Below are 24,999 nucleotides of genomic sequence, written 5' to 3'. Positions count from 1 at the left end.
CAGATGACTGAACATTGGTGGACAGGAGTTCTGCACTCCGTTCTAATGGGGAAAGGCAAAAAACCAAACAAAAAACAAAACAAAACAAAAAAAAAAAACCACCCAACAACGTTCAGAAAAATAATAACGAGTCTGGGGTTGTGATAAATACTGCAGAGAAAATGAGAAGAATCAAGGAAGGGAGTGAGTTAGTGAAGGCTGTTCTACTGCAGAGACTTGAAAGCTGAGCCACCGGGAAGGCAACCTGCAGAGGAAAGACCTTAATTTCATGATTTATGGTGAAACAAGGACCAAGAGCCTTTTTAAGTACTTACACAGGGGCAAATCTTAAGGAATGGTTAATCAACCATTCACAACGTGATTTAGGACCACCATGAACGTATACTTCCAGTTATATCCATGAGGGTGTTTCCAGGAAGTTATTGGCTGAGCAGGGGAGCAACCCACCTGAGTGTAAGTGAGGCCGTTCCAAAGGATGGGGTCCCAGAATGAAGGAAGGGAGAAACCAAACTGAGGACCGGCATTCATAGGACTCTGCGTCTGACTGGAGATGCGACGTGATCAGCTGACTCTCATTTCTCCTTTATGCTATCCCTACCACAATCCTCATTCTGTAAGCCAGTGTAATCCCTTCTTTCCCTCCTTCCTTCCTTCCTTCCTTCCTTCCTTCCTTCCTTCCTTCCTTCCTTCCTTCCTTCCTCCCTTCCTTCCTTCCTCTCTCCCTCCCTCCCTTCTTTCCTTCCTTCCTTCCTTCCTTCCTTCCTTCTTTCCTTCCTTCCTCTCTCCCTCCCTCCCTTCTTTCCTTCCTTCCTTCCTTCCTTCCTTCCTTCCTCCCTTCCTTCCTTCCTCTCTCCCTCCCTCCCTTCTTTCCTTCCTTCCTTCCTTCCTTCCTTCTTTCCTTTCTTTCTTCTTTCCTTCCTTAAGCTGCTTTGTTAGGAAATTTGCCACATCAAGGAAGAAGGTAGCATACAGAGTCACAGGCCATGCCTCTGGACTCAGGATTAGGTGGCACCAAATTCTCTTCTAATGTTAGAATAGGTACCAGTCACTTGAGCAGTTCATGTCAATGGCTGGTTGCTTGTCGTGGGGTCTTGGAGAAATGCTTAAGGGGCTGTGTACTGGCACGGTTAATCTTGAAGCCGTAAAAAGAGGTGCAAAGCATCAGATCATACAATTGCCATGCATAACTGTTACAGACCAAGATCAACTCAGAAGACCCACGAACCCACCGGTAAAAGCCTTGGGATTACACACGGATGGCGATCGTAATGAAGGAAGAAGAATGTAGTAATGTCAATCCATATACTCTATCGTCCGAGAGTAAAAGAGCAAACATGTTTGTATTTAATACAGTTAGGCTACCCTTCCATTGTTATAAAGCTATAGCCTGACTTCCGCTCAAGGAATCTCAGGATGGAAATACAGTGTCTCCGTATCTAACCTGCCCTCATGAAGCCTGCCAGGGTGCTTGGAGTTCCCACGAGTAGGATGCTCTGGGGTCCCTGGGAATAATTCCTCAAAAAATATAACACAGTAACATGTTGCTCTCTATTGGAAAGGAAATGGGCATGGATCAATTGCACTGTCCGTCCCAGAAAACAAAGTCCCCAAATAAACCGGTGCTTAAATCCTTTTCATGAAGACGGAGTATAAAGGAACAGGAGTAAGAAGAGAGCAGGATTGTGGAGAACCCAAGTGGCCCAAAGGTTTTGAGGGACAAATGAGGTGTGTGTATGGGTGTTGAGGGGTGGGTAGGGAGACCAAAGGCTCACTTACATATTTACAAATAAACAATTTATCTCTGTTAATACCCAATTTACTGTTTAAACCAACACAGCACACCAGTGAGTTACTAAAAAAAAAAAAAAAAAAAAAAAAATTTCCCAACCTTTCCTAATTCATGTTTAATAGCGCTCTCCACAGAAACAGAAATGAGACTAAGAATTGAGTCTTTTTATTTGCGACACGAAATAAAATTACTCTGCCAAGCAACTCAGTCAAGTGTTCACAGTAAATTAGACTGGAATTCACAGAGTGAAGTTTCTGAGTAGTTCGAGATTCCAGCAAGCCATTGCCCTCAGGCCACCTGGGACAAGAGGAGCGGTCCTTAGCAGGAAACTTACTACCTCCGTTCTATTGAAGGGTCTCGTTCCCGGTGACTCACCAAGTTACCTCAGGTACCCTTCACTGGAATGGGTCTTGGATTTCCTCTTTCAGGCTAGACAACTCCTGTAAGGAATCGAAGCCCCCCGTGGACGAGGTGGTATTTCAGAAGACAGCACCATCCAGTGATGAGGCTGTCCATGACGTCATAGCTCCAATTCCCACAGGGAATTGTCTATTCAGAACTAGCCCATGTGGTAGTTCTGAAAATGTGTATGCTATTCCTCAACCCCTTTCTTTCTTTCTTTCCTTCTTTCCTTCTTTCTTTCTTCCTTCCTTTCTTTCTTTCTTTCTTTCTTTCTTTCTTTCTTTCTTTCTTTCTTTCTTTCTTTCTTTTTGAGATCGAGCCTTCTCTGTAGCCCTGGCTTTCCTTCTACTTACAATGGGGCCCAGTATAGTTTCCAGTTCTTGTCTCTGGTCAGGGTGGCTGAGGTTAACGGTGTGCAGGATTCAAAGCTTCCTTGTAGTAACTAAACTACCAGACTTGTATCGAGCCATTCGAATGCATTTATGAGGGAATCTGTCTTTTCACTAAAGAGCAATGCTGGGAGAGAGGGAAGGGGCAATTGTGGACACAAAATGTGCAGTGTTACTTGGCCCCGTGTTCGTCATGTCCTGGAACTCCACAGCCTATCTGATGCCGTCACTGATTTCTGATCAAGAAAGGTCCTCAAGTGCATTTAAGCCGAGTCTACGTACCTGGTACTGATTATATTTGGGTCTGTTTTCCTTTAATGGGGTTTCAGCCCTTCGTTGTGTTTTGTGGAATGTTTGTTGCCTGTCTGTCTGTCCGTCTGTCTGAGACAGGGTGCCATGCAGCCCAGACAGCCTTTAAACTATATGGCTACCAATGGTTTTGAACTCTTGATTCCCCGTGTCCATCACCCAAGTACCAGAGTTAGAGCAGCGAGTGCGGACCCCCACTAAGATAGATCCTTATCTATCATGGTGTGGTTCATACAGGTAATAGGCATCATCCCATGGTTTAGCTCCTAGAGACCAACAGTCAGTTATAACACAAATTCTGGCATGGTAACAATGATACAAAACTCAGAAATTCTCAAAAAAACATTCTGCACACCTAGAATGCCTCTCTCCTCTTATAAAGAGACTTTTTTTCTCTACCATGACTCCACTATTTTTTCCACACATATTCCTCCCTTGTTGCAGATCCCGGCACATCTAGAGAAGATCTATGGCAGAAACTGGAATCTCTTCCAAACCTTTATTCTGATCAAGAAAGGTTCTTATTAGTTTCAATGCACTCATCAAACCTCCCCAGACTTGAGGTGTCCTTATTTTCTGTCAGAGGCACTCCTATGCGCTCCCCTTCTGTCTTTTCCTTCTCATTCACTGCATAGACACTTTTCTCTGGGCTAGGAAGACCTGGAGGAGGCTGGGTGAGGCTAGGGTAGGTTGGGGAGACTTGGGGAGAGTGGGGAAGGTTGGCAGGCATCGATGAGTTGCACCATTCAGCTGTGGGAAACGGAGAAACCTACCACCTACCGCTCACCTTCTTCATCTGCCCAATCTCAAATCTTGGCAGGCAAGATGGCGCAGTAGTTCTGTGGGGATAGTGAGAATGACAGGTTTGGGCTTGGCCTTCCAGGTTTGCTATTCTTCTTTACTGAATCCCCAGTTCAGCAACCCTAGAAGCCAAACAGGAAGCAGGATGGGCACATGGAGGCTGCTGGATTTGCTGAGGAACCGTCTGAGATGACAGAGAGCCGATTGGTTCTGTCTGCAGAAGCCGGCCTAGAAGAGCGGTCTGAGGATTAACACCCTCTGCCAGGTGGTGTGCTTTTCTAGTCTGCATCTTTTATCACCTCTGTGTGCCCTGGTGGTTTCCTGAGGGTGGAGCCTGCATCTATTGTGGCTAGGCTACTGTGTTTGTCAAAGAGATTCCTAGGCTTGAGATAGTCACGTGGTTAACCCTCTCTGGTGGGCTTTGGAACAAGACAGACACAGTTCTAAAAACTGTGTAGACTGTGGGCGCATGTGGCTTAAGTTTTCTAAATTTCACATAAAAGTTTATGTGAACCTGTAACAAATACTTCAGGAATGTCGTCTTAAATTACTACCATTGTTTGAGTGTCCGAAGCTGAAAACATCTGTAAGAAGACAAATATTACCAGATTTGAAATAGAAACGGTGTAGGGAGGGATGTGTGTGTGTGTCGGGGGGAGGTGGAGGGATATGTGGAGGGGGTGGGGGGAGTTAGCGGATAGACCAATCTTGGAGTAGTGGCCAGTACTCTTGCTTCAAGCCCCCCTTTACAAATAATAATTTAAAAAATGCCATTGTGCTCTGTCACCTAGCCCAGTCACTCCTGGGGACAGGAACACATGTTTCTAGTTCAAACGTGCAGTATACTTCCTGGCAACTTGGCAACTTGACGAACATACCTAAAGTCACAGTGGCACGGACTATCTGCCTGGTTTGCGTTACTGTTTTCTAGGATTTCGGCCAAGGGGACACTAGAGGAAAAACTCCAAGAAGGTAAAAGCATTTTAGCATCTCTCTCTCTCTCTCTCTCTCTCTCTCTCTCTCTCTCTCTCTCTCTCTCTCTCTGCAGAGCTCAAGCCCCTGTGTCCGAAGCTTTCTCCCTTCTAGAGAAAGGCAAGCTGTAGTCGGGGATCAGGACAATATGGAAGGTTCTCCACCAGTGGCTTCTTGGGGTGAACTAATTCTCAGGCAAACCAAACAACACCTAAGAAAACAACTGTAGAGGATGGGGGGAGACAGTAATAAACTTGAAGCACTTTCTAAACCTTAATGCTCCTTGGAGCACGGAAATAAAGGAGAAACGGAGCAAATGGAGGGTTGTAGGGGTGATGGAGGTGAATTTAATTTTCTCTGAATTTGACCTTGCCCCTGTAACTCAAAAACTGCAGGATCATGGTGTCTCATCTCACTCTGCATTGCATCCAGCCTGAAGCTGACACAGGGTCTGGAGAACCCTGTGGCCTTTTCTCTCAATCCCCTCAGGACCCTGAGAACGGTTCTTTCTTAAGTCCATCACGTGCACAGCCCAGACTTCAAAGCCGGCTTCATGCCTGAGGTCCTGTGTGTCTGGGTGGTTTTTAGGGTTTTCTTTCTAATTTCCCTTCCTTTTCACAGCTGATTTTCTTCAGAAAAGAGGCTATAAAAAAGAACCTATTGCATTTCCAGTTCCCATCACCACTATTTCCACATGGATGTGACGTGGAAGGCAGCTTCCGAAATGCCCAGGTGACTCACGCGGGGACACCCCGGGGCGGGACCTAGGAGTTTCTCCGGGCGGGGCGGGGACGGCCTCGAGCGCCCTCTGCTGGCCGGCCGCTCGCCATGCGGGAGTCACGTGACTGGAAAGTCCCTCGGAAATCCCCCTGTGGCGAAGCATACAACTGAAAGGCAAAAAAAGGGAACTGCCCAGTCTGCAGCCTTCGGAGCCGGAGGCGGAGCGGTGAGCTAGGCCGCCGAGAGACGTGCACACCCCCAACCAGAGAGCCCGACCGGGCGTCCATGGGGCTCCGCCTCGGCCCGACCCCCACCACGACCCGAACCACGACCCCCGGCTACGGCTCGCGCCAGTGACGGCTGATCGGCCACTTGGGCTCTGCGAGGGCTCCGTGCGGCCCCAGGAGGTGAGCAGTACTCCGGCTGGGGTGCACGGCTAGCAGGATACAGGGGGGGTGGGTGCACGGCCAGAGGGGTGCAGTGCCAGCCAGATTCAGGGTGCACGGCCAGCTCAGTATGGAGCTGTCTTGCTATGGCTTTGCAGGAGTTCTGGGGTGAGGGTATTGTTGGCCAGAGTTGAGGTCCGGGTGCCAAGTGTTTAGGTTGACAGCCCTAAGTTTCTCCAGCCGTCTGGTTAGCTAGCTATTCCTTTCCGATCCTGCAGGGTGACGTGAGCTGCAGCTGGCTGATGAATAGTCACCCTTCGGGTCCCTAGGTCGTGTGGTCGTGGGTGTACCCACTCTTCCAGCCCCCCCTTTGGAAATCAAGTGCAGCATGTTCATAGGCACGTAGACCTTGCAGAGTCGCGCTGGGGTTTCTTCCCATATTGTGCATTACTGGCCCAACAGGGGATGGTTTTCTCAGAGGCCACCAAATCCAACTTGGAGGCTTCAGCCAGCCAACTTTTTAGTGATCAATGTGGGAGGAGGGTTGCGGGGAGGGAGGTGGAGGGGAGGGGCGTGCTTTGAGATTGCCACTAAGGCCCTAGTTGCTCCGGTATAAGAGTATGCATGCAGAAATGATTCTCTGGCCTGCTTGCCGGGGACTCCACGTTTGGTGGCATGTAAAACTCCCTACTGCAGCCTTGACTCCACACTCAGACTGTGACTTGTCAGTCCGGGTCCTTCGTCCCACATCCTGCCACCTGGCCTCTCAGGAAAGCTGAGGTATTAAGAGCTCTTTCTGGAGCATGCTTTGTTTTTAGTTCTCCTGTTCTCTCATCTTTCTTTGGAAAGCTGGTCTGGTCAAGTGGAGGGGGGGGGGCACCGTTTGGAACTGATTATTGTTCATTAGCCTTCCATACGCTGATGTCCTAGATTATTGAGCAGATTATTATCGGTTGATCAGGGCTCATTCTTGTGGTCTGATAGGCTACTTGGATCTTTTGCAGCTCGTTGTATAGATTTTTGGAGGGGTACTTCCCAACAATTGCCCGAGGTATCTGTTTATAAATAATACAGAAGTTTCCACATCGCGGGCAAAAAAAAAAAATCTGTTCAGAGTGGAAAAATAAAAGTGGGGGAAAGACTTTGGTGAGTAAGTTCTGAAGAACCTTATTGATCCTGTGACAAAAATTGGGAAATTTATCTGTAAGGGAGTGAGGTAACAAATATATTTTTAAAAGTTAAGGGTAGTGCTTTAATTTTTTTTTTTTACCCATAAAACATTACAATGATATGTCAGGAAACTTTATTCTCTAAATGTGGGGAAGTCCAAGAACTGGAAACTTGGGCAGAGGGAGGTTTAAGCTCTGTCTTAAATAGGCACTTTTGCACGCAGTGCAAGGCAGAGTCCGTGAACGGGGTCTTAGTGGGCTGACAGATACTGACCTTTGCATGTCTTACATATGGCTTAGAGCCCCCGCCACTTTTAGATCTATGCTAAAAGTTCTTGAGGTCCAGAAGAGCAAAATAGAATAGCCATAAAAATAGAACAAGGTGCAGCTCACTGATGCAAAACTTCTCCTTGCCTGTTTCTGAGAGCTGCAAATGCTGTACGCCAGGGTTGCTATCAGGAGACCAGCAAGGGATTGAGATGGGGAATAGGAAGACTTGGCTTATGAGCAGAGCTGCATCCTTACGTCTGCTGGACCTGAGATGGGTCTGACCATCACTGCCTTAGCTGCAGGGGTTGTCTGACAGATATCAAGGCTAGGAGTGAAATCATACATTTTTAGCTATCGCATCAGGCACAAGGGTTGGCCTTAAATAGGTGGTCCAGCCTTGCTGCTTGCATGCATCCATTCATGGATGGGGTGATGACATTGTGAGAGAGACCATGCTATATCACCAAGGAGATGTATGTGTGGTAGTTTTGTCCCATTCTGTCTATGTTTCTGCCTAATTCTACTTGCGAGGCGCAACTGTCATCAGGCACAGAGAATAACTTCCAGGCCTCAGCATCCCAATGCAAATTCCCAGGAGCAGCCCCTCCCTTCCAAGCAGGGAACAAGAACTTACGATTTCTTTTCCCTCTTGCATAGTCTTAACACCGTTTTTATTTTAACCTGGTGAGTTTGCATTGGAGGATAGTATGGTGCCGGAGTGGCATTAAGCTTCGCTGAGAAATTTCCTAGGTGCTCTATATCATTTCTGTCTTCTAGGAAATTAGGATGTGTGGTCAAGTGCCCAAGGAGGGTCTGTGAGGACAGTGAAGCAGACCTGGATGGCCATTGATCCACATTGGTCTCTCTGCATCATCAGTCCACATTCGTGCATAGTTGGCGTGGGTGGTCATATGGCCAGTCTTCGTCCTGAGTGGTACCCCACTCCAATACTTCCTGTTCGTTTCCTGATTTCATTTCCTCCACCTTTGATTGCGCTCGATCTTTTATGGTAAAGGAAGGAGGGTGTTGAGGTCTCTGAGCATTGGGATCTGGAAGGGCAGCCATAAATAAAAGTTGGTCTAGTTGAGTTAAAGTCATAGAGCGCGCTGGTGTCTGTTCCCCCCCCCCCACCTCTCTGGGAGGTGTGATATACCTTAGTATCCCTCTGTTCATTTGTCTCACGCTGTGAGGTTCAGTGGCAAGGTTCTGAAATCCAGCTGACGTTTATTTGCTTTTAAGATTGTGAAGGATCTGGCCAGAAATCAGCTTCGTTTTTGTTTCTGTTTTTGTTTTGTTTTTTTTTTTCCGTTGTTGGTTATAAAACAATTTGGCGTCGGCTCTTTATAAATATCGGCTCTTTATAAATATCATAAACCGAGCATTTATACATGTCTTTGGGGTCAATAAGAAAGAGGAAATACCAAGCAAGCAGCTAGATGCCACACGGGATTTCCAAAACTACTTGCTGCCTTTGCAGCATCGAGAAAGGGGATGTTCGAATGACCTGAATCTAGACGTGAGTCAAGAGGGAGGATTGAATGGTGGGGGTCTTCAGTGAGCCTAGACTTGGGACTCTGATGAGTGACATCAGAGGGATGTGAGGTTGGCTGTGTGAAGCAGTACCTGTCGCTGAGAGACAGACTTGGATCACTGACAAGCATTACTGAAAGCATGGGTTATTCCCCTCCTCCTCAGTACCCACGCTCCGCCTTCCTTCTCTTGTTTAGACTAATCTTTAAAAGTGATGTAACTTAAAACAGTCCAGTGTGAGTTAATCTTCAGGGCCAGCTAGTATCCTGGGAGTCGAGGTGACTAAGATCTTTTACCTACAGATTAGAGTAATGACAAGATCAAACACTGGGGTTTCCTGCCGGCAGGTATATGGGAGCAGTGTAAAAGGCAGGCTAACGGAATGGGCTTTTCCCCTTCCTCTTCAGGCCTTGTCGAGGACCATGGCTGAACAACTTCTTCCTCAGGCTTTGTATTTGAGCAATATGAGGAAAGCGGTGAAGATACGAGAGAGAACCCCAGAAGACATTTTCAAGCCTAGCAATGGGATCATCCACCATTTTAAAACCATGCACCGGTACACACTGGAGATGTTCAGAACGTGTCAGTTTTGCCCACAGTTTCGAGAGATCATCCACAAAGCACTTATTGACAGAAGCGTCCAGGCTTCTCTGGAAAGCCAAAAGAAGCTCAACTGGTGTCGTGAAGTCAGGAAGCTCGTGGCTCTGAAAACCAACGGTAAGCCTTGCTCTTTCCCTCTGGTACCCTCCTGCTAACCACAGAGACTGCTTCTGGTCATGCTTTTTAATGGAGCTAATCAGGCGCCTATAGAAACTCTCTTAAGGGATGAGTGGTGGCTGTAAGTGTGTCTGGCGAGTCCGCTGTTGTAATGAGGCAGGATTTCATGGTGTAGCCCAGGCTGCTTTTGAACTTGGAATCTTTCCGTTTCCATCACTGAGTGCTAGGTCAGCAAGTGTGCACCGCTTGCAGCCAGCTGTTGGATAGTTGTATTTAAGGTGTTTTCTAACACACTCAGTGCCTGTGTGTTTGGGTACAGAGGGCAGGAAGGCTTGTGGAATGCATTTCTAAACCGAATGCCCCAGTTGGGGGATTAATCTTCCTAATGCTTACGTTGGTTGAATCGTCTATAAAGTGCCCTTCAACTGGCCAGAATGGGAAGGATTTAAAAGGTTTCAAGCCCAGAAGGCAAGCAGAACACTGGAAAGCAGGGTCACCGCTGTTTGCTGCTGCCACTAGGAAAACACAGTGATGTTCTTGCTCTTCCTGCGTTAACGGAATTTTCTAGGTTAACAAGCAAGCTCAGGACAGGAGACGCTCTGCACAGTCTCTGCACCCCTTACCTAGGTTCTGTTGCCTCAGCAAATGAGGCACAGCCTTTCTGCACTATTCTTGGCCAATCAGATCAAGTGAAGTCCAGAAGCAGACAATTATGTTGTCATTAAGGGCCACCTCCACCTATTGTCTAAAGTAGCCAGATTCTGCCTTGGGTTACGTAGAGGACTTTACCACTGGCAACCATTTTTCTATTCCAACTTCTTAAAAACATGTCCTTTGAGTAAGAAGAATATTGGCAGAAACGTCCAGTAATATTGTTTTGTGCAGTTACAGAATTGTGCGTTTGACGATGTTGACATTTATTATTGTAAGACAACGGAGTGTGTGAGATCAGTTGAATAGTTACACTGTAGGTAAGAGCACGATCTCATCTTCTTGTTGGCAGTGATGGCGCTAGAAACGTTAGCTTAATAACTTAATTGGTACATTAACTTCGGCTATTCTTGACTTGAGTAACTAGGGATGGGTGGATGTGGGGTTTTGTTTGTTTTGATTCCGGGGACTCTTGTATCCCTCCACATCTTCCCTATATTTATGAAGCTTAGACTCTTAGAAATAGAGTGGAAAGAGAACTGGAGACAGTGATTATCTACATTGTTCTTGGCATTAAGTCAAGTGATGCCTAGAAGTAGATAATCATATTAACTTGTCATCGAGGGGCTTATGTACCTGACAGTCTGTGGTTTTTACCACGTCCCATTTTGTAACAAAAGGAGAGATGGAGTTGATAGAATTAGAAATGGTGTAGAGAGAAGAAAAGCCTTATTTTATTTGCCACTCACAGAATTAGCAAATGTTACATAGTATTTCCTTAACAGAGGAAATAGCTAATTTCCTGTAGGGAAAAAAATGCAATGTAAATGCCAAACACTTCTTTTGCCATTTAAAGCAGCAAGGATTCACGTTACAAATAAAAGTGGAAAAGGTATTTTGGTAACATGCTGGGTCCCAAGAATCCTAATCTCTCTGCTTTGAAGAGAAGTTATGGAAAACAAAGTGTTTTAAAGGAGGGGGGGGGAACGAGTGGCTCTCTGTCCATTTGCTTATTATTAGCATCTTTCCTTTCCTTTTAAAAAGCCCTCCCTTCCAGGAGGTTTTCTTCAAAGGCAGGTCTCTTTGAGGAGGGGGCAATTCACAAGTCTGCAGTTTGGGGATATGAGACTGTGGTGAATGAGGAAGGGAGTAGGTGGCATAAAATTGAAACTTCATGAAAATCCCAGTGTCTATTGGCCGCGGCAATCTCACTTGTATAGTGAGTAGCCCAGTTCCAGCTCATCCTGGCCACGCCCACTTGGAAAGTCCAGGGTGCAGTTCACAGTTTAAATGTCTACACACCAGAACAAAACGTCCAACAACTGTTGTTGCTCAATTGCTAGTCAAATATCTTCGCACTGGGGAATTCCACATGTTACTTAGGGAATTTTACACGGGTGCATCTCAATAAAGAACTGAAAGTAAGCCCAAGAAGAAGAAGAGAAGAAAAAAAAAAGCCTTATCTTTGCTCTAGATTTTGCAAAGGGGAAATTTCAACAGAATGCAGTCCTTGCCACACGTCGGCCTAGACACTAAGCTCTAAGTGATCTTTTCTGTCCATTAGTTTGGGGAATGGTTTAAAGCATGCACACTGAAGGGATAGTGACCCTGGATATGTATTCGACAGGTTGTTTACAATTTCACTAGAGTTAGAATCTTATGGAATTTCAAATAGCTTTATCGCTTTACTGACAGAGTAATATTAAACACACACACACACGCGCATGTATGCACACTCCAGTCTTCCTAAAAATTAAAATTATGTAGTGCTTACCAAAGGAGAGTGAAGAATCAACTAGTTTTGTATTAAATGATTCCCCCCAAATGTTTACTATTTGGGGCACGAGAAGGAATGCAGTCTGGACTGGATGTAGCTGCCTGGTAGAGCCCTGGCCTAGCATTCCCCAGGCCCTGGGTTCAATATCCAGAACTGAAAACAATAAAAGTCCCAACTGGAAGGACAGTCAGCTGAATTGTGACTCCCTTCCTGGAAAAGTAAGGAATGAGTGGGAGAAAATTAGACTTGCCTTTTTCACAAAATGCCAGCCTCAAACGCCGAGTTATTTTAAATGTCAGCAACTTTCAAACTTTTATTTTTTTGAATTGCTTGCTGATTGGTTGACTGACAGACGACTGACTGACTGACTGACTGACTGACTGAGACAGGTTCTCACGTAGTCCAAGCTAATTGTCAGCTCACTCTGTAGCTAAGGATGACCTTCTGATCCTCCTGCTTCAGCCTCCCAAATGTTAGAATTGCAAGCATGCACAACCAGGCCCAGTTGGCCTTTTAACTTTTTTTTAAAAGGGCTTCACAGTCCCTTACAAGCAGGCTGTCATAATTCACTAGAGGCTGGGGCAGGGCCTGCATTATGTGCTGCTGCCGTTCCTACTTTATAAGCTAGGAGAGGAAAATCCCAGGTCCCCACAGCTAAAGTGGAATGGCTAAGTCATTTACCACTGAGTCATAGCCAGACCAACCCTCTCTAGTAGGTCGAGCCACGGTGGCTTCCTGGTGTGTGTGTGTGTGTGTGTGTGTGTGTGTGTGTGTGTGTTGTTGCCCTGGACTGAAAACCTCCTTAGAACTAGAGAGTAGTAATGTCAAGGCCTAGTCAAAGATTACTAGGAAGGAAGGACTGTAGAGTTCATACGAAGTAGACAAGAAGAGCCTTTCAAGAGTGTTCCCACAGTCATACAGACCAGTTAGGTGCAGAGCTGTGCTACAATGGAGGTCGTTTGACACCTCTCACTGTTGGCACGATGCATTACACAGAAGAATGGAAAGCCTCTGTAGAGAATGTTATCAGTTGGCCCTTGGTTAAAATCCAACCGTACAGTCCCCAGCAGTGGTCTCCAGTTATCCTGAAAACCTTAGAAGGGCATTCACTTTGGGCTGCTTAACTTTGCTCCTCACGGCTCCCTTCTGTCCTCAGGTGATGGAAACTGCCTCATGCATGCAGCCTGTCAGTATATGTGGGGTGTCCAGGATACTGACTTGGTCCTGAGGAAGGCCCTCTGCAGCACCCTTAAGGAGACAGACACTCGGAATTTTAAGTTCCGCTGGCAGCTGGAGTCGCTGAAATCTCAGGAATTTGTGGAGACGGGACTTTGCTACGACACTCGGGTATGTTTTGCTTCTGTTCGGCAGCCCTCTGACAGACAGAGGCTACTCGTGGCCGGTCCCTGTTCCCTGAGGAACATATGACTTACTAAGTCATATGAGTCGATCTAAGCATTGCCCACTCAGTGGAAAACACCAAGAACATTCTGTGGGATTAACCCCAGGCCTTAGCCACTCTCTGGGCTAAGTCTCAGCAGCAGGTCCCTCGGCATGCATCTTTGTCTTCCAACCTTTTCTTGAGCACTTCCCTGAGTCTCCTGGCTTAGCTGAGCCAACCAGATCAGGGAAGAATGTACATCATAATCTTTAGCCACAAGCTGGGGAAGGGTTCTAAAAGGATTGAAGCAGAGCTTCAGTATCTTGTGTCCTGTTTGTTTGTTTTTGAGCTAGGGAATCACGTAGCTCGGACAGGCTTTGAACCTGCTGTGTAGCAGAAAATGACCTTTCTGCCTCTGCTGCCACACTGCTAGGATTGCAGGCTCACACCACCGTGTGGTTTTCTGTGGGGGATCAAACCCAAGTTAGGCAAGCACTCCTCCAACTGAGCTCTCCTCAGCACCCCAGTGGGGGATTTTTATGGAAGCAAATGCTGTCTGTATCTCCTGTCAGTTTTGCCCTGCAGTGGGAAAATAGTAAAGAAACCAAACCAAAATTGGGGAGAGGATGAACATTTGAATGAGCGTGAGCAGAGGTTCTTAAGCAGACAGATGCAGAGTGGCCTCTAAGGGAGTCGTTAATCCATTCCTCTCATACTCTCTCCCCACTAGAACTGGAATGACGAATGGGACAACTTGGTCAAAATGGCCTCAGCAGACACACCAGCAGCCCGGAGTGGACTTCAGTACAATTCTCTGGAAGAAATCCACATATTTGTCCTCAGCAACATCCTCAGAAGACCCATCATTGTCATCTCAGGTGGGGTGCTTCCGAGAGTTTCTTGGTTCCCCAGGTGCACTTTAGCTCTGAGGATAAACCAGGGTGGCCCCTGTGGCTGTCAGTTGACAGTGGTGGGAGCTTCACAGAAGTCACCCAGGGGGTCTTACCTTGTTTTCTCTTTCTATCAACAGACAAAATGCTAAGAAGTTTGGAATCAGGTTCCAATTTTGCTCCTTTGAAAGTGGGTGGGATCTACCTGCCTCTCCACTGGCCTGCGCAGGAATGTTACAGATATCCCATCGTCCTTGGCTACGACAGTCAGCACTTTGTACCCCTGGTGACCCTGAAGGACAGTGGCCCTGGTAAGAAAACATCGGTTCCTATTCGTTACCTTGTTGGATCCTGGAGTTCCAGGCCTTGCTCTCTTGTTTTTTTCCCAGTTGAAACTGTTTTGTTTCAGTTCGTTATTTTGTCCCTCGTTACAGAGGATTAGATATCCCTTCTGCGAGATGCTTGCACTCAATATCATTTCAGATCCCTAGTTAGAAATCTAAGCACTCCCAAGCTGTCAGGTTCATAGAGTTGGGATTTTTCTGATCAGAGTCACCCATGTTGGCGCAGTGAATCAACAGCAGTAAGCGTAGTATTTCCCCATCTTTGGTGTGACCTAAGAAGTACATTCAGCTTGGCAAACATAGGTTGGACAGGCACGTGTGCCTACTTCCACCCTGTTATTGTTATTGCATGACCCAATTAAAGTACACAGAGCCAGAAGATGTTTAGCTGTTATTATAATACCTTCCTTAATGTATAGTTGAGCAGTTGCTAGGCAACACTGTCTCATCCCGTTCTCACAGTGTCCTTCGGGGAGGTTGGCAGGGGTTGTCCTATCTTATTGATGAAGCCATGGAGACTCGGAAAAGTGAAGTGACACGCTTAGTTTGACATTGACGAAATCAAGATTCTTACTCAGGTCGGGCAGGGAGGCATGAGAATTTAACCAGTCAGCTCAGATGACCATCAACAGACGGATGGATGGAGAAGGCTTGATAATATACACAGCGGAGTTTTATTCAGCCATGAGGAAAAAGAGGATTTTGTCATTTGCAGGGGGAAAAAAAGATAGAGCAAGAGATAATCGTGTTAAACAAATAATACAGAGTCAGGATAGCAACACTTTTTTGTCTCATATATGGAATCTGGATTTCGTTTTAAAGGGTAAGACAGTAGAAGTAGAAGGCAGACAATGTTGAAAGACAGGGCAGCAGGAAGGACAGGGAGAGAAGCTCAATTACAGCCAAAGAGCATTTGTGTGTCTATTTGTAAAGGCACAGAAAAAAGTACAGAACCTCTGTATTCTAAGCAAAAACTAAAAACTGCTTCTCAGCCTTTTGGCTACAATAAGAATGCGAGACCACAAATGAAGTCTTTGCTGAAAAGCAGTCTGTGAGCCTTGGGTCCCTTGGCGTTCTGTGACCTCCCTGGAAACAAAGTGTTTCTCACATTTTTTTTTCTGGTTTGGGCTTAAGTGTGGCTGGAAGATGCTTTTCTACTCTTCTATGCCTTTTGTATCTTTAAATTTGGATCATTTTACGACCTCATCTGCACCATCGTGTTTTACTCACTCACTAATTTTTTTTTTCTTCCTTCAGAAATTCGAGCTGTTCCACTTGTTAACAGAGAGCGGGGTAGGTTTGAAGACTTGAAGGTTCACTTTTTGACAGACCCTGAACATGAGATGAAGGAAAAGCTTCTCAAGGAGTACTTGATGGTGCTGGAGATCCCGGTGCAAGGCTGGGACCACGGCACGACTCACCTGATCAATGCTGCCAAGTAAGCAGTCTCCTTTGTTGTGCCTTCTTGACGGGAGGGCGTGACAGGATGTGCCCTGGACCTGTCCTGTTACAAGCCTGCATTTTGGTGCTGACTGTGAAGTCATGGCCCTGGACCGCATTCCGGAAATGTGGTCTAGGAGCTAATGGTATACGGTCTTGTGTTCCTTGGATTCACTTATTTCCCTGTTTGTCCTCTAGGTTAGATGAAGCTAATCTACCCAAAGAAATAAATCTGGTAGACGACTACTTCGAGCTTGTTCAGCACGAATACAAGAAGTGGCAAGAAAACGGCGATCAGGGCAGGAGAGGGGCGCATGCGCAGAACCCTTTGGAGGCTTCCACACCCCAGCTATCACTCATGGATATAAAATGTGAGACGCCCAACTGTCCTTTCTTCATGTCCGTCAACACTCAGCCTTTATGCCACGAGTGCTCCGAGAGGCGTCAAAAGAACCAGAGCAAACTCCCAAAGCTGAACTCGAAGCTGGGCCCTGAGGGAGGACTCCCAGCGGTGGGACTTGGCTCCTCGAACTGGAACCCCGAGGAAACAGCTGGAGGCCCCCATTCGGCCCCACCCACGGCCCCCAGCCTTTTCCTGTTCAGTGAGACCACTGCAATGAAGTGCAGGAGCCCCGGGTGCCCTTTCACGCTGAACGTGCAACACAACGGATTCTGTGAGCGTTGTCACAATGCGCGGCAGATGAGCGCCAGCCACACCGCAGACCCCGGTAAGTGCCAAGCCTGCCTTCAGGATGTCACTCGGACGTTTAACGGCATCTGTAGTACCTGTTTCAAAAGGACTACGGCAGAGCCCACCTCCAGCCTCACTTCCAGTGTCCCTCCCTCCTGTCACCAGCGCTCCAAGTCTGACCCCTCACAACTCATCCAAAGTCTCACCCCACACTCTTGCCACCGAACTGGAAATGCCGTCCCCTCTGGCTACCTTTCCCAGACATCACGGACTCCAGCAGACAGAACTGGGACAAGCAAGTGCAGAAAAGCTGGCTGCATGTATTTTGGGACTCCGGAAAACAAGGGCTTTTGCACGCTATGTTTCATCGAATACAGAGAAAATAAACGTGAGTGAAATCATAGATTGCCCATTGCAGTAGCTACTGTCTAGACAGGACCCTGAGTGTCAAGAAAGTAGCCTACCTCAGCAGTTGGTTTGTGCCTGGGGACAGTTGTCGTTGCTCTGCTTTTGTACCTGAAAGCAGTAAACACCATCTCATTACAGCAGCTCTAGTTACCACGTACTCTAAATTAAAAGTATCCTAGAGATGTAGTTCATGCTAGCCCAAGATGAACCCATTATGTAGCCCAGGGTGGCCTCAGAGTCCTGGCAATCTTTATGCTTCTGACCCCTGAGTGCTGGGATTTCTACATGTACTGCCACACCAAACTGTGGGCTGATTTTAATAAGGCTATTGAGTATCTGCCATCCATGGAGAGTTTAGACTTCAGCGATGTTGGTGAGATGGTCTAAAGATAGCTAATAAAGAACAGGAAGTATTTACGGATGCCAGGAAAACATTTGTGGCTTAAGGACTGGTAAACAGCTCGTGTCTGCTGTTTGGTCTTTGACAGATCGGTGATCCGTATTCAAAGTTAAATTAATATCAGTAGATCCAAAGATGTTCGCTGACGTAAGTTTGGTCTTAAGCACCTGCTTAAAAGTTGTGCGAACCTAGGCTGGGATCCATTTCTTCTCTAACATCTGTGTGTGTGTGTGTGTGTGTGTGTGTGTGTGTGTGTGTGTGTGTGTGTGTGTGCACTGTAACCCGGATGTGATACTGAATAGCACCTACTCTTTTGTAGAGTCTGTCACCGCCTCTGGGAAAGCCGCTTCCTCGGCCCCCAGATTCCAGAACAACATCCCGTGCCTGGGCAGGGAGTGTGGCACCCTGGGAAGCACCATGTTTGAAGGGTACTGTCAGAAGTGTTTCATTGAAGCTCAGAACCAGAGATTTCATGAAGCCAAAAGGCCTGAAGAACAACTGGTGAGACATTTGGTGGAGCTTGACCCCTCTGGTATCCAGGTCCTTCATCCATGACAGATAGACTGTCTCCTTATGACAAAGGGCCTCTTTGAAAAGTCTGCCGGAAGAGAGCCTGGAAAAGCCAACCACATTTCATTGGCTCCCGGGGTGGAAATATTGCATGGCCTAAGTACACTTAGAATTTATTCTGAAAAGCCAGTGCAGTCAGCTGTAGACTGAAACCTCCTGCAAGCGTCCCGAAAGCCAGGGTGATCAGGGAGGGACATGTTAGAAATGAAGGAGAAGCAGACTTTCCAAACAGTCCTTTATCCCAAACACCGAGGCTGCTTCCATTTACTGGCATGTCGGGAAAACACAAACAACACACAAACAAACAGACAAAAATGTTCCCTCGGACAGAACCAGGCGGTCGGCTTCTCCTGGGATTGGCGGTCCTCAGTTACACATACACTTCTCCCACTCAGGCAGATCGAACACTCGGTAGAATCCACCCTGTTAATTTGAAGTCCCTCTGGTCTCCTGAGAAATGTAACACCTCTCTCTCTCTCTCTCTCTCTCTCTCTCTCTCTCTCTCTCTCTCTCTCTCTCTCTCTCTCTCTTCCCACTCAGAGATCAAGCCAGCGTAGAGAAATGCCTCGAACCACACAGGGAGCCTCAAGGCCGAAGTGTGCCCGGGCCTCTTGCAAGAACATCCTGGCTTGTCGCAGTGAGGAACTCTGTATGGAGTGCCAGCACCTAAGCCAGCGAATAGCTTCTTTGGCCCACCGGGGTGAGCCCACTCCTGAAGAGCCCCCTAAGCAGCGCTGCCGGGCCCCTGCTTGCGATCACTTTGGCAATGCCAAGTGTAATGGTTACTGCAATGAGTGCTACCAGTTCAAGCAGATGTACGGCTAAGTGCGGACACATTGATTGGTCCCGGAAGAAGGGGGCCTCAAACTGCCAGCCAGAGTGGTGCTGTCGTCCAGACCCCTGAGTGCCACGGGAAGGGTGGGCCCTGGGACAGTGGCTTCAAGTGTCTTTGAGCAAAGTAGACCAGATAAGCTCTTCCCTCATCATGGCCATGGCCGTCCGGTTGGTAACCAAGACTGTGTCCTGGTGGGCTGAGAGTAGACCTGGTTACCGGCAGTGCATGAGGTCGGGTTCAGTCTGAAGCTGTCGCTGCTCCACCTACCAGGAGGCTGGGGAGATCTTCAATGCAAGCGAAGACTGGCAGCGGTTCCTGAGCCTGGCTGCCAGGAAACAGGAAGAAAGGAAGGTGGGCTGGCGACTGGGACTATCCTGCTGTCCCCTGGAAGCTTTTCTCGGAGAGCCAAAGCTAAATTCCAGAGCACCGAGGCCCTCCTCCGCAAGATGCTAGGGGAAGCTCAGGGAAAACGGACATCGGCAGAGCGCATCTGTGGCCACTGGGCTTCCCTACCTGCCAACATGGCTCCCAAGGTTCTGCAGGAAAACAGAGCCACACACAGACTGTGATCCTGAGGCTGCTGCTGAAATGAGACATGTGCACATGGAGACACAACGAGCTGCTCTTGACTGTATGCACCTTCTAGACAGTAGACCGTCTTAGTGGGAAGACAAACCAGCGTTGGTCATTGTTGTCCTCCAGTCCGAAGAGAGTAGTTTGGACTGAGGTGTGTATCAGAGTGTGTACAAATGTAATATACCCTTATATTATGTATGAGGGATTTTTAAGACATTGAAATGGTGCCCTAGAGGTAGACTGAATAATAATAACCTATTTTCTGGTTGTTGTCAGGTTGCCCCTGACAGCTTGTTATGTGAATTCAACAAGCTGCCTTCTTAAAGGGAGCCTTCATTCTGCCTTATTTATTTTGAACTTCAGAATTATTTAAATGAAGAGTCCCTTCCACAGTATTCTCTTGAAATAACATATTTGCTTTTCACCATGTCCCGGGAACCCGGCGAGTTCCTGGCCCCAGAGTGTGGTGGGGTGATTGTCTTCTCTCTACTTGTTGCCTCCCTAGGAAAGAAGGGGTTGCTTTCTGAACAAAGCCTGTAGAATCTGATGCTTCTTATGACTCCCTGGCTGCACAAGAAGAAAACGTTCTGTCTTCCATAGATGTTTCTAAGTATCCTACCTCTTTGAAGAAAAATAGGAATGGAGTGAGGTGACAGTGGGACAGGACACAGAAATATGTGTCCTTTCACGACCTTTGCTTACTATGTAAATGCTGTGCCCCTTGGGTACCGGATCGGAACATTGAGATAGCAAAGCCAGTAGCCATGAGGATGAGGAGGTTTCTGCCATTGGCTCGCAGCTTCTCTGTGTGCTTTGGACTTGCGCAGGAGGGAAATGCAGCTGTGCAGGGGTCAAGGCTGACATCTGGGGTCTGGCCCAGCACCTGACGATACTTGTGATGTCGAGCTCTACCTAGCCTTTTCTCTTCATATCTGCTGCGTGTCCTTCCCTGACGTACATCTTTGTCCTTCTTCCCCAAAGATGTCAAATACAATGCATCTTCATCTAGTTCTTTCAGAGTTAATAGCCTATTATTTTGTGTTTATTTGATATTTTCATTGTTAATGTGAAATCATGAAATTATTTATACTTATTATAGAAAGTATGTGAAATTTGCACAGTTGTCTTTCAAAGTATGGGGTCTACCTTTTTCGGACTTCAGATTACCTTGAACTGTAACTTCACAAAAGTCAATATTAAAAGAATAAATTATTTAAGAACAAATTCCAATGCCTTCTGTTAATGAGTTGTTGGAAGAAGATGGGCTCAGATGTGAAGATTTTGATGTATACGGGGCCATGGGTGGGCCTCTTATCCATGGAAAGGATGATAGCTTCTGAAAAATAATCAGAGGGTTGGGGAGACAGCTCAGTCCATAAGTGCTTGTTACATAAGCATGGGGCACTGAGTTCAACAGATGCATGCATATAGTTGCATATGTATGCACATACAGGAATGCACATGAACACACACATGAATCAGTGCATAAGAATAAGGCCATGTATGTACTCAAGCACAGTCCTTGGGTTTAAAATCAATGACACGGAAGCCAGATGGATGTGGGAAAGCTTCTCCCTCTACACCTCTCCAGAGATCATACGAGGTCTCTAGCGACTCCTGCTGGGGCATTTAGGAGGGAGAGACGTGAACCCAGTGGGAAAAGGAAGCATTTTCCTCTGCTTATCTCTTACACAGTAATTGCTAGTCCAGGGTTCTGTGATCATCCATAAAGGTTGGGCGATCTCTCCACCAGGTAATGAGAGCGTAATTCTGCAGTAGAGTCCTTTAGCTCAGTACTGACAGAACCTAAAGACACCATCAGATTACTGACGTTCAGGGTTCCGTTCCCCACACTACATGTCAATGTCAAGCCCCAGGTGGTTTTTTAACCATTCTTTTTTTATAACTGACCAGCAGGAATAACGGTCTGTAGACACCACTCTCGTCAGATTTGACTAATTTTACTCAGTGGTCCTAGATGTCAGAGAAGCGTATTTGACCCTTTCTTATAAAGAATATTGCAATGGGTATAGATAAATGGCAACGCATAGCTAAGCTCCTAGTGTCGAGCGTTCAGGCCCTCTCTAGGCCAATCACCTTCCAGGCACCCCCATGCATCTAACTTTAGGGAGCCATTTTGAAACCTGTCCTCCAGGTTTTTAATGGACGCTTCGCTACATAGGCACAATGAGAGCAAGGACAATCGTGAAGACCTATGGTGGAACAAAACGAATCTGATGTAATATTAACAGATGTTGTGGAAAGACCCAGAAGCGCCTCTGTATCTATGATAGTCTTTACTTCAGAACAGCGTTCTTTCTCTGCAGGTACAGAGGAGCAGGACACTGTTAAAGATGAGATCGTGGCACCTTCACACTGTCAACTTGCTAGGCTCTCGAATTATTTAGGAGACAAATGTCTCATCACGCCTGTGAGGGAGGGAGTTTCTAGATTGAGTTAACTAAATGTGGGTGGGGCATCCGGGGACTAAGGTCCTGAACTGAGTCAAAAGGGGAATGCAAGTTGAGCCCCACACTCATCTCTTTTGCTTTCCTACTGCGGACTGAGTGTGACCAGCTGCCTCATGCTTCCACCACTGTGGCTTCCCCGCCAGGTAGACTGCATCCCTTCAGACCGTAAGCCGAAATAAACCCTTCAGTCCTTACGTTGCTTCCTGTTGGATACTTGGTCACAGTAGTAAGAAAAGTATCTAATAGCAAGCAAGGAAAGTCAGATCATTTCTTTACGGCTAGCTCCAAGACACAAAGTTGGGGTAAGATTGTAGCATATATTTTGATTTGCCTTGAAGACTAATTTTTATTTCTTTAGCCTACTTAGGAAGAGAGTTTATAAAGCAGGAACCATGGAGTGTGGCCCAGACTCTCACCCTCTCCAAATGTATCATCCATGGGAGACTGAGCCAGAGTCACTGCTTGAGCTCCTGAACTAATTCTGCCCACCCTCCAGATTTCAGAACCGTGACTTTGAAAAATCCTGAAAATGCTTTTAGCTCGTGAAAAATTATAAAAAACGAAAGATTAGTGAGCTCCCATGCAGCAGCATTTTGTTATATTTGTTTCTTATGCTCCAGATTAATTGATGGACTGCTTAAAGGCCGACCCCAGTTATATGATATCACACTCACAGGCATTTCCGTGTGTATCTCAGATTCATAAAAATGTGCTCCAACATCACCACCTTTACAGCCCTAGCTTAATTACTTTACATTTCCTTGTGATCCAATCCATAGGAGGTCTGGGCACAATGGGTGTGTTTGAGAAGCGTAATCTGAGAACTGTGCCACTGACTGGTTTCAGCATTCTGTGACTGCCGGACTGTTCTCACAGAAACAAATGTGGCTGCCCCAGTGCTATGTGATATAATTTTATGGTACCACCATCCTGTTTCGTCAATCAAGATATGCCATTATGAGCTCGATTGCTGGATTTTAATTTTCAAGTTATCCACGGCATAAAGTCTTACTACTTCTGATTTTTTTCATCTTTATTAACTTGGGTATTTCTTATTTACATTTCGATTGTTATTCCCTTTCCCCGTTTCTGGGTCAACATCCCCCTAACCCTTCCCTCTCCCCTTCTCTATGGGTGTTACCCTCCCCATCCTCCCCCATTACCGCCCTCCCCCAACAATCACGTTCACTGGGGGTTCAGTCTTAGCAGGACCAAGGGCTTCCCCTTCCCCTTGTGCTCTTACTAGGTTATTCATTGCTACCTATGAGGTTGGAGCCCAGGGTCAGTCCATGTATAGTCTTTGGATAGTGGCTTAGTCCCTGGGAGCTCTGGTTGGTTGGCATTGTTGTTCATATGGGGTCTCAAGCCCCTTCAAGCTCTTTCAGTCTTTTCTAAGATTCTCTCTTTTTACATATGATCAATTCGTTAGAATGATTGGCATGCTCGAGGCTTGTGTTTGTTCTGTTTTTGTTTTGTGTTATGTTTTTGAGACAGGGTCTTGCTTATATAGCACTAGTAAGCTTAATACTAACAAAGTTGGCCTTAAACTCCTGGCTGTTTTCCTGACCCAGTCTTCCAAGTGCTATTACAGGTATGTGCCACCACCGGACCTGGCCTTTGACATTTATTCTACAGAATACCCTGGATCTGAATCCTTGATTCCTTGTGACATAGTTAGTTTGAGCCTTTTCTTCTACACTTGCTATTTGTGGCTCGGTGATGGGAGTGGGTCTCCTGTTGCAGCCCATCCCATCTGCTCAGTGTGAATACTTACCCAGGAGATCATAAAGTCTCAAAAGGACGCTCTCCCTTCTCCTTCATTCGTTCTCCTATCTCTCACCGTGCATGATAAATTACAATTCTTCAGTCAGCATGATGAACATTGGCATCTGACCATAGCTCACCAGGATTTCTAAAGTAGGAAGTGACATAATTAGCCTCTGACTCAGAGGATGGCATCCAGACAGGGGAATAGAGAGGGTTTAGAAGGGCACCGAGGCCTGGGAGCTTCCATCTAAAGTGGGTGAGCCTCTGAGGGTGCGGGGGTTGTGTGGTTCACCATTTCGTGTTATGGGTACATTTATTTTTATTTTAAAGTGGGGACCCCTGACCTTTTTAGACGCATTGTTTCTTTAGTTCCCAGTTCACCCCCACTGCTGCCGAAACCCATCTTCGTACAACACAGGGTAGCCCTGATGCCCAGATAAAGCTCACAATGCTCAACGCTTGGTTTTTCTCCATGCTCGATGTGGTACCATCCTCTTTCTAGCCACGTTTGTATTTCCCACGACTCCCACATCCGACACCATCTCTGCCCTCCATCCTGGACCTGAGCTGGAGTGTCCTTCTGTCCTCTTATTTCCTCCTTCCTCTTTTCAGCCCTCTCTTACTTACTATGACTTTGCCTGCTCAGATTTTCCTTAAGCTAAGACTACGGGCTGGCCTCACCAAAATGCCTAAAGCACAGGGGCATGTATTCACACTAAGTGCTGTAAGAAGAAAATGGGACATCTTTAAACTCATCCTTTGTCCTTAAAAGCGTGAGATAAATTATATTGTGCTAGTGACTGATAGGCAGGCTGTCACTGCTGCTCTGTGTTTCTCAGCATTAACAGTGGGTCCCTGTCATATGAACAGTCACTGTCACGGGAGTAATTGTGAATGGCTCTGCTCAGGCAAGCCAGTGACCTCTGTGTTCATTCACTCAGGTGCAGAGTTTCACCTAAAAGCCCCTCTGTGGTGCGCATGCTTAAACTTGGAAACCAGATTTGTTTTCCCTGGTCTTGAGGATTGGGCCTCCCCCATGTGTTAGGCCAATGTTTTACTACCTGGAAACCAGATTTTTTTTCAGTTTCCTTAAATATTACCCAAGCAGCAGCTGAGCAGATGACTTAACAGTTAAGAGTCCTTGCAGACTCAGGTTTATTTCCCAACACCCATACTGGTGGCTCTCAACTCAGCTCCAAGAAATTGGTGCCCTCTTCTGGCCTCCAGTGACACATGAACACACACACAGACACACAGACATAGTTACACATACATAGACACCCACACACATAGCCATACACACACACACACACACACACACACACACACACATTGTAAAAATAT

At 46.6% G+C, this 24,999-nt stretch overlaps 1 protein-coding gene across 8 annotated transcripts; it reads left to right on the top strand.

Moving 5' to 3' along the window:
- Positions 1 to 5,576: 5,576 nt before the first annotated feature.
- On the top strand, positions 5,577 to 20,641 carry Tnfaip3 (TNF alpha induced protein 3). 8 transcript variants are annotated; one of them, XR_015640504.1, is made up of 10 exons: positions 5,577 to 5,789; positions 9,145 to 9,454; positions 13,039 to 13,229; positions 13,994 to 14,141; positions 14,294 to 14,464; positions 15,755 to 15,935; positions 16,136 to 17,016; positions 17,756 to 17,937; positions 18,547 to 19,568; positions 19,923 to 20,641. XR_015640504.1 is itself a non-coding variant. In NM_001427106.1 (9 exons), the coding sequence occupies exons 2-9, from the start codon at positions 9,160 to 9,162 to the stop codon at positions 18,829 to 18,831; spliced, it is 2,334 nt and encodes a 777-aa protein (NP_001414035.1). In that variant the 5' UTR covers positions 5,577 to 5,789; positions 9,145 to 9,159; the 3' UTR covers positions 18,832 to 20,641. The 8 variants fall into 8 exon arrangements, 6 of the variants coding, with proteins under 6 accessions (NP_001414035.1, XP_087445674.1, XP_087445673.1 ...); NM_001427106.1 differs by having other exon boundaries at positions 18,547 to 20,641; XM_087589546.1 differs by lacking the exon at positions 5,577 to 5,789 and adding an exon at positions 5,896 to 6,548 and having other exon boundaries at positions 18,547 to 20,641.
- Positions 20,642 to 24,999: the final 4,358 nt, after the last annotated feature.

This window comes from Rattus norvegicus, chromosome 1 (genome assembly GCF_021556685.1).
Source record: "Rattus norvegicus strain SHRSP/BbbUtx chromosome 1, alternate assembly SHRSP_T2T, whole genome shotgun sequence".
NCBI lineage: Eukaryota > Metazoa > Chordata > Mammalia > Rodentia > Muridae > Rattus > Rattus norvegicus.
Note: the sequence above shows the minus strand (reverse complement) of the source record. Positions and strands in the feature narration are given on the sequence as shown.